At 55.1% G+C, this 9778-nt stretch overlaps 1 protein-coding gene across 1 annotated transcript in view; it reads right to left on the reverse strand.

Annotated features, from left to right (window-relative positions):
* Nucleotides 1-9778, reverse strand: part of LOC108509414 (SH3 and multiple ankyrin repeat domains protein 3-like) — a 139781-nt gene that overhangs the window by 73471 nt on the left and 56532 nt on the right. The window contains exon 2 of the mRNA XM_017838839.1: nucleotides 7004-7130. Within this exon, the coding sequence (XP_017694328.1) occupies nucleotides 7004-7130 (127 nt within the window). The remainder of the gene's footprint in view (nucleotides 1-7003; nucleotides 7131-9778) is intronic.

The raw sequence follows: 9778 nt of genomic DNA on the forward strand, positions 1-9778 counted from the left end.
CAGCCCCTGCCAAGGCCTCCCCACCCTTTCCAGCAACAAATTCCTCCTCAGCCCCAACCTGACCCTCCCCTGAGGCTGTTTCCTCTCATTTTTCCCTTGTTCCCTGGGAGAAGAGTCATCCCATCTCCAGCCCCTCCACAGCTCACGGCGTTTCTTGGTCACCACTTTACTCCTCACCAATTTTGCACTCCCAGTTCGGATCCATTTATATTTTTGGCCTCCACAACATGCAGCAGGAATAAATCCTCCAATTTAATCACCTGCAGTGTGACAAAGTACTTTGTTTTATTTTAATCTTTCTGCCTGCTAATTCCACCGAGTGCCACCTCATCCCTTTGTACTGAGCAATCACTATTGTTCCCTGTTCACCTTCTCATTGCCTACTCATGGTTTCATAAAACTCTCTGTCACATCTTCCCTGGGCACCTCGGAGAGTTCCAGCTGATTTAATCTCTTCTCAGATGTGGTCCCTGCTTTGGGTCACCCTCGTTTATTTGCTCTGAACCTTTTCTAATTCTTCATTATTCGGGTGAGTAAATTACAACTGTGAGTAAGAGACTCCCACACTGTGGGTTCCCACAGGAGACAAGCTGTGGCTGCCCCTGGATCCTTGGAAGTGTCCAAGGCCAGGTTGGACAGGGTTTGGAGCAACCTGGGCTAGTGGAAGGTGTCCCTGCCCATGGCAGGGGGTGGGATTGGATGAGCTTTAAGGTCCTTTCCAACCAACCCATCCTGGGACTCTGTGATGAAGTAAAACACTATTTTTAGTAGACTTCCTATTTTTTCCCTTCTTTCCAACCTCCTGTGTGTGTCATCAGCTGCTGCCCTGCTCCTGCCTGCTGAGAAGCCTTGTGGCTCCAGAATGTTTGGGAGCAAAATCGCCTTCCCGGGATCCAGTGCTCGGTTGCAGAAAGGGAGGGAAAACCAAAGGGAAACCCCATGGACCTTTGTGCCCCTGGCAAATCATTTTTGGACAGACTGGTTCTGGTTTCCCAGGACCTCCTCTTCAACCTGCCATTCGTCCTGACTGGCTCTTTTAAGGAGAGAAGGAACAGGGATTAAGAGGCCTTTTCCGATGCTCCTTTAACCATTGACAGGCAGCTCCGGAGGCTGGAGCTGCTCAGCTCGGGCTCCTCTCTCAGCCCAAGGAGTGCATTGGAGCACAGGACCACCTGCCCACCCAGTGCCACCCTCTGCCATGGGCAGGGACACCTTCCACTAGCCCAGGTTGCTCCAAGCCCCGTCCAACCTGGCCTGGGACACTTCCAGGGATGGGAAGTGATCCTATTTCTGGGACAAAACGGGCCGTGAAGCCTCACGTTCCCCACCAGTTCTGAAATTCTAAATTTCAGGGAAAGCAGAGAATTCTGGCACAAGGACACCTGAGGGGACACAGGGACTCACCTTTCCCACTCTGTGTGAAAGAGAGTAGGTTTAGGTGGGATATTGGGATGGGAGGGTGGGGAGGCCCCAGAGAAGCTGTGGTTGCCCCTGGATCCCTGGAAGTGTCCAAGGCCAGGTTGGACGGGGCTTGGAGCAACCTGGGCTCGTGGAAGGTGTCCCTGCCCATGGCAGGGTGGCACTGGATGGGCTTTAAGTTCCCTTCCCACCCAAAGCATTCCAGGATTCTCCACTGTAGCTCTCTCTGAAAGAGGGAAGTGCTCCCGGAAGCTGCTGCTCAGCAGAAGATCTGAGCAGACTCTTCCAAAGGCACTTTGATGTGACAAGTGGGATTACACAGGAGCCTTTTCAGGAAGAGATTTCATTCCCTCCCTCCACTCTCCTGTTGCCATAGAAATGATGCTGCACCAGCCCAGTGCAAACTGCCTTTCCCAGGGAGATGGGCCTGACCTGGGAACCCCATCCCAACGGGAACAGGGACCCCTCCCCTTCAGCTCAGACAGCACCTCCACTTCCACAACACTCGTCAAAAATTCGCGCCCAAAAATTCATTTCTGACCACGAAACTCCTTTTTCAGAGGTATTTTTGGCCATCCCTGAGGCCAAGCCCTGCCTGGAACATGGATCCTCTCCTGCTTTCCCATCAGTCATGGAGACAGAACAATGGGAAAAGTCGATGCCATTCCCCCCTCTTTGCTGTTTGCCTCCTGGATGGGAACTCACTGGAGCAGGAACTGGGGAGAATTCCAACTGCTCAGGGGCTTTACCACCAATCCTGAACTCACAGGGAATGACAGGCCAGAGCAGATAGTAAATATGGAAAATTCTGAAGGAACACCTCTTCTCCCAGGGGAGGGGTGACAGGATGAGAGGAAACGGCCTCAAGTTGAGCCAGGGAGGTTTTAATCAGATATCAGGGAAAATCTGTTTCATGGGAAGGGTTGTAAAGCCCTGGCACAGCTGCCCAGGGCAGTGGTGGAGTCCCCATCCCTGGAAGTGTTCACCAAACGTGTGGATGTGGCACTTGGGATGGTTGTGGGCGTGGTGGTGGTGCTGGGCTGATGATCTTAAAGGTCCTTTCCAACCTTAACAATTCCATGATTCCATGGTGGACTCCTCGCTGCTGCAGTGAGACAAAGGGACCCCCAGGGGCACCCAGGGATGGGACAAGAGGCAACAACACGAACCAAAGCACCATGGATTGAAAGGAGATACTACGGGGAAAGCTTTTTTCCCCTGGAAACTCAGCCCTCAGGGGCCCTGTGGAACTTCCAGCCTTGGAGACACGTGAAGAAACCTGCTCTGGGTCACCAGCTGTGCCAGAAACCTGCAGACAACCCTTCCAGCCTCGATTATTCCATAATTGTGCACATTATTTTGGCCAGTCACAGCATCTGAGGGCAGAGAAATCCCTGCTTACAGATCCCTCATGTTTTCCCTCTTTTCCAGGGGAGGCCCATCCAGATGGCTCGTGGATGCTCACGGCTGTAATCTCTCTCCCTGGTCAACTAATCCCTGAGACTGAATAATAGGAAACAAAATAAATCCCGAATTGTCTCTTGCTCCCAATTCCCCTCCTTCCCAGCTGTGCCGAGCACAACGCGGGCTCTTCGTTCCGGAGGTAATTTTGGATCCCTTTAATCTCCTCCTCCCATAACACGGTTCATCAGAGGAGCCAATTCCCCCTGGGATTGCCTCCTCCTGGTAAGGACAAGCTCAGGCTCCCCTCCCTGCTGCCTCCTGCTGAGTTCAGCCCGGATGAGGTTCAGAGCCCCGGAACATTCCGGGTTGGGAGGGACCTGCAGGACCATCGAGGGTGGCCGAGCCCTGTCCCTCCTCACCCTCAGAGGGTGGGGAAGGCTCTGGTTGCCCTCTGGTGACCTTGGGTGCATCCCAGGCTTTGGAGCAGCCTCCTGCTTGGTCTTTACCAGCAGTTACAGCTCCAAGGGACATCAGGGAGAGGTGGGAACCCATCCAAGGGGAGTTTCTCCCTCAGCTCATCCCGACCGTCCGTGGTGAAGTCACATCTCAAAGGCTTTGCTGCCCCCGAGGCCAATTCCACACACAAACCCCGACCTCTGTTCTGATGTTGTCTGTTCTGATACCTGCTCGTGTCCCCAAATGTCCCACACCCCCCAAGCTCTCCATTCACCTCGTTAAGCCAGAGAGAGTAAATCCCATCCCATCCCCAGCTCCATCGGCCAGCCCGTGGCTGCTGCTCCCTGCTCCGCTTCCCGGGGCATCCGTTCAACCCTGGCACTGCTTCCAAAGCTTTCCCTGGAATCCAAACCCGCCGGGGTGGAATTTTCTCGAGCACTTTTCTAAGTTGCTCCTCAAACACTGTCATTATGTTAATCCTCTCCCACAGCTGAGACCTGAAGTGAAGTTGGGGATGATGGGATAAGCTCCCTCCTGGAAATGGTGCTGCTGACGTGCTGCAGTGATCCCACAGCACCCTGGTTACTTCCCAGCTCTGCTCCCAAGGGATCTGTTGGCCCGAGTGGTTCAGGGTTAAAAAAAAATGGGGAAAAATCCAGGGTTTTTTCCCAATTTGTTAAGGTGAGTCCTCACACCACATTCAGAGTAACCTGGGCACGAACCACGAGCCTTAACCTGGGCCTTCAGGACTTTCTTTCTCCTTTCCTGTCTCCACCCTGTATTTTGGCACAGCAGGAGCAGAGGACACAGCAGCAGCTCCTCTGCTGCTCCACCCAGCCAACCCCAGCACCTTCTCAGAATCCCAGGATCCCTGAGGCTGGAAAAGCCCTCCCAGCCCATGGATCCACCCTGGGCCCGATGCCCACCTTGTCCCCCAGCCCAGAGCACTGAGTGCCACGGCCAGGCCTTCCTGGGACACCTCCAGGGCTGGGCACTCCATTGNCCCCCCTGGGCCCCATCCCCACCTTGTCCCCCAGCCCAGAGCACTGAGTGCCACGGCCAGGCCTTCCTGGGACACCTCCAGGGCTGGGCACTCCATTGCAGGAGGGGAGTTCAACCACTCCAGCTGCACATCATTGGGAAAACGAAGGGAATAACGATCCATTAAAGGCTCTAAAACACAAGGACATCAACTCTGGCTCAGGAAGACTCTGAGCAGGACACTGAGTGGTTTATTCTGTTCCCAAACCTGCACAAAGCACCTGCCACGGGCCACCACGATCCCGACCTGAGGGACCTGCAGCTCCAGCTCCTCGTGCCTTGATCACCTGAGCTGGGAAGGATCCACCAGGATCACGCAACTCCAGCTCCTGGTGGAGCTCCACAAGCACCCACCACCCCAGAGGGGTGCAGCTCAAACCCTCCCATGAGTTCCAGGTCACTCCCCAGGACCTGTGGGTGTCACAGCCAGTGGTGGCACCAGCAGGTCCCAGCCAGGCTCCACCAGCTCACCAGGACTTGGCAGGCCCTGGGCTTGGGAAGAGATGATCTGTGAGGTCTCTTCCAACCCAAACCATTCCATGGTTCCATGGACTGCCTGGGAATGCCAAGACCAACTGGATCTGCAAGAAGACAGGGATGACTGGGGTGCAGAAGAGGCTTGGAATCCTGCAGACAGTCCTGGAGGAGTCCAGGATGGAAAGACCTGCTCAGGGTGCAGGTAAGGGCACACACAACCTCCTTCCCTGCCCTGTGAGGACATTCTGGGGAAATGGAGCCACTTGGAGCCAAACTGCCCCCACAGAACATCCCCACCCTGCTCCCAGAGCCCTCTGTCCTGAGGGACTCAGCTGGAAAGCAGGTGGGACAGGGGCTCACCCACCCGTGGGAGACGACTCCACTCCATTCCACCATCCTTCCTCCTCCACACGGGCTCAGAAGCTGCACCAGGAGACTCCCAGAACTCCTGAGCTTGGAAGGAGGCCACCCAGTCCAACCTCCTCGCTGCAGGAACATGCTCAGGTTGCCCAAAAAGGTTGTGGTTACCCCCTGGAAGTGTCCAAGGCCAGGATGGACAGGGCTTGGAGCAACCTGGGCTAGTGGAAGGTGTCCCTGGGGTTGGAACAAGATGGGCTTTAATGTCCCTTCCCACCCAAACCATTCTGTGATTCCATGATATCCATAATTATTAATTCACAATTCTGGAGGGGTATTTGTTTCTTTCCAAACAATTCCACAAACTCAATTTGCTTCTGGAGGTTTGGCCTGGAGTCAAAGCAATCCCCAAAGGCTGAGCAGAAGTCAGTCCAACACCTCCCTGCACGTGAGATCCCACTCCTGGTTCTTCCCCACGGAATTTGCTTCTCACTTTTCCATGCTGGGATTCAGCTGCTGTTTATCAGGACCCTCCTCCCCAGCTGCTTCAATTCCACTTTCTGACCTCCTTGGGCTGGTTGTGAAGCCTCAGTGCTCCAGCAGATGTTTGCCCTGTGATGTCACGGTGACATCAGACCTTTATTCCTGAGGAATTGCAAATCCTGGGCAAGAGCTCCTCACAGTGTTTCTCCTGGTGTGCGTTCCCTTCCGTGTGCCAAAATAAATCTCTTTTACTGTCACACTGTTTATCAACCCCGTTTGATCCAATCCCACCCACCTGCTCTTCCCTCACTCAAAGAACAGCATTTTGACTCTATTTCAATTTTTCACCCATTTCCTGCTCTTTAAGACCAAGAGCCACCAGTGACCCCAGCACAGACCTTCTGGGGGTTCCCTGGAGCCTTTGGCCACGGTGGAAGTGGATCATTTTTTCCCCTCTTTTTCTCTTCTTTAGTGTTTTCTGAGCCACAGCAGCACTTTCCCTCTCACTCCAGTACCAACAGCCCTGAAGTAGCAGATCTCAGGATTTTTGGAAATCCAAACAAGTGACACACATTCCCTGGAGTCAAACCAGAGCCAGGCAGACAGAGCTGGGATGAGCAGCCCAGTCAGGCAGGACACACTTTGTGGGAGAGCCCCAGGAGTTCAGGAGACATTAATTTTTGTCCAACGGCTCCTCACGACTCGCTCCTGTCACACCAGGAACAACAACCCCCGGCCAGATCCCTCCATGAACAGCGGCTCTGAAGAGCATATTCCAGAGTGTCCCTACGTTCATCCCTCAAACACAGAACCCCAGTGCCACAGCACGTTCCTGAATCCAACCATTCCCAGATCCCAGCCGCATCCGACAGGACAAAGAACCAGCAACGTCACCTCTGCTGTCCCAGCTCATCCCCTGGGCGCTCTGACCACCTTCCCAAAGGTCTGGCCTCTCACCATGCCAGGGTGAGCCTGCTCAGGTGCCACGGCCCAGGATATCCCTGGAGAGCACCTCAAAGCCCAGGAACACCCCCGGCACATCCAAGCGCTCCGGTGCCCCCAGGCCATCCCTGCACACCAACCTCCTCCTCTCCCCCTCAGAGCCAAGCTGCACCTGCACCCAAACCGGGTTCTTTGGCCCCTGGAGAACCTCAAAACTTCTCCAGAACGTTCCATCCTCAATGGAGACATGAGCCAGGCTCCCTGTTCACCTCAGCCTCAGCCAGGACTTGGAGTTTAGGCTATAACTGACCAAACCAACCAGAAAAGTTTCCTTCCCACGGACACAAAATGCTCTGTCAGGAGAAACAGAGACTTTTTCCATGGAAATGAACCTCCTTGGGATGCCAAAGGTGCTGCTCCTTACCTGTGAGAGGTGAAGGTGTCGTAAGAGCCCACAGTATAATGTCGGAAGAGCCGCTTGGTTCTGTCTTCTCTGGTTTCTGCAAGGAAAAAGACACATCCCAAATCACTTCCCTGTGCCTTCTGCTTCCCTGACGGGGCCACGAGCCGAGTGACTCCCGTTTCCATGCAGGAATTCTATCAATAAATAATGATCTGTGAGGGAGTGACCGGCCCCGTGCCCGTGCCCAGCCCTGCAGGCACACACACAGCTCCCGGGATCCTTCCCAGATCCCTCCTCGGATCCCGGCCCCAAAACTCCTAAACCACATCAAGGCATTCCCATTTCACCAAGTAGAGTCAAAGAGGAGCCCCCAGACGGGAGAGGCAAACTCAGCTCCAGGTGCCAAAGGAGCAGCCACATTCCTGCCCCGCTTCCATCCGGACACGTCCCCCTCCCACCCCTCGGCACGGAGGGATGGGGCTCCCCCAGGAGGGGTGGCAATAACCCTGAGAGCCTTCCTGCTCACCTGGTGGTCACCAGCTCTCTGGGCATGGGGGATTCACGAGGAAGGGAAGCTGGGAATGCAGAGAGACGCCAGGAATTCCTTCCCTATGGAACCCTGGCACCGCCGCCAGCACGGCCACAGCGCCCGGAACACCCCGAGGGGCTTCTGTTCCCCAGTGTTTCTATTTTTCCACGTGTTTTCCATGCACAACGAGGGGCCCAGGTGCACAACCCATAAACAAATCCGTGAAGGGGGAAATGTGCTCAAAACTCCCAATTTACCGAGGGGGACGTGATGGGAACGGGGAGATCCCAACCCGCGGGAATTGCGGCATCCCGGGAGTGCTGGGGGTGCTCTGGAAACCCCCCAGGAGGATGTGGGTGCACAGAGACCCCCCAGCAGGGCCAAGGACAGTGGGGTGAGCGAGGTGCAGCTCGGGAGCATTCCCAGTGATCCAGGGTGTTATTCCAGCCCCACGTGTGTTACCCAGTCTGGAAGGAGATTTCCCGGAGCCTGACGGAGCGGGGGGACGTGGGGGCTCCCCACGAAGCTTCCGACCGGGGGGTCCTCCTGTCCCTGAGCTCCTGGGAGAAACTGCCCCAAAGAACCATGGAATTCATCTTACTGGAAAGGAATTACTGGGAAGAAGTCCTGGACTGATAAACGCAGGAGGAGTCAAAGGAGGGAAACCTCCACCTGGGTCAGCCCGGGAAGCCCCTCACCATTCCCACCCCGCTCCGGGGGGTTCCCAGCCCTGAGCTGAGGGGGAAATTCCCAGGGAAAGGAGGCAGCTGCCTGGGAATGCCTGGGAATGCCTGGGAAGCTCCGGCTCCGTTGCTGGGAGTGCCCAGACGACGGCAGCAGGGAGCAGCCTCGGCTCCAGCAATGCTGCTCTGGGCACGAGCCCCAAACGCTTCCCAGCGGAACGAGGTGGGATGGGGAGACCTGGAAAATAACCTCAAACATCGGGACAACTGTTGTTGGTCGTGCCCGGGAACAAGGTGCAAGCTACAGTGCTGTACAAGCTGGCAGGGATGTATGGCAAATGGGAATGGGAGGGAAAAAAGGGAAGGAAGAAAGGGAGGGAAAAAAGGAAGGGAAAAAGGAAGAAAGTAAAAAGGAAAGGAAAAGAAAAGAGAGAAGGAGGAGAGGGAGGAGAAGGAGAAGAAGGGAAAGAAGGAAAGGAGAAAGGAAAAGGAAAAGGGAAAGGGAAAGGAAAAGGAAAAGGGAAAGGGAAAGGAAAAGGAAAAGGGAAAGGGAAAGGGAAAGGGAAAGGGAAAGGAAAAACAGCTCCCATGGAGGTGCCACCATGGCACAGCCCCAGCAGGTCCCAACAGTTCCAGTGATCCACCTTTTCCACTCATGGCATGTGGAGACACCTCAGTGAGATCCCCAGAGCCCCCTGAGAGGAAGGGGGGACACAGCACCCCCCATTCCCAAGGGCACCCCTCCTCCTGCCTCACTCCTCCCACCAGAATTCCCACATGTCCGTGCCTCAGCCCCTCTTCCCCCTGCTCTCCCTCCTCCTCCTCATTCCCCGTTTCCCTCCGCGCAGGCCTGGACACTCGGACCACAAACCCCTCTCTGGGCGTCATTCCCGAGGAAAAGGCCGGGGATTTGGTGGCTGGCCCTGGATTTATGGGCTGTCCAGAGCCCAAAGGCTCGTTCTCTTCCCGGCTCCTAAAAATAGCGGCTGCCGAGCGCGTGTTTAATGGAGCCGTCACGGAGCCCCGGGAATGGGGCTGATGGATGGAGAGGAGCCTTCGCTCCCACATCCCTGTGCACAGGGAGGCTCTAAATTTAGAGGGAAGGAGCAATAGGACACCAGGGCATCCCGGTGGGATGGAGTGCTGGGAGCTCATCCAGGAACAGGGAATGCAGATCACTGGAAAACAACCTGGAAGCCTGGAAGGGCCTGTGGATGCAGCACCTGGACTGTCCCATCCACTCTTCCCTCAGGCAGCAACACTGGGTTGCAAAAAGGGAAGGGAAAAATCTCGTTTGGAATGAGAAAAATATCCCTTTTTGGTTTAAACAGAATGCTGGAATTATATTTCTAAATACCGTTTAGAATTGAATTTAATTCAATTTAATCTTCTTAAATGCGAGATTTATGCACCTCTAATTATTGGCAGCGGGTTTTTTTCCATCATCCATATTTGACCAACTGCTCCTGCATCAGAAGCCCCGGAGCAGGCAGCACAACAGAACCCCTGAGGTTGGAAAAGCCCTCCCAGCCCATGGATCCACCCTGTGCCCCATCCCCACCTTGTCCCCCAGCCCAGAGCACT

This window comes from Lepidothrix coronata, unplaced genomic scaffold (genome assembly GCF_001604755.1).
Source record: "Lepidothrix coronata isolate B3197 unplaced genomic scaffold, Lepidothrix_coronata-1.0 Scaffold362, whole genome shotgun sequence".
Taxonomy (NCBI): Eukaryota; Metazoa; Chordata; class Aves; order Passeriformes; family Pipridae; genus Lepidothrix; species Lepidothrix coronata.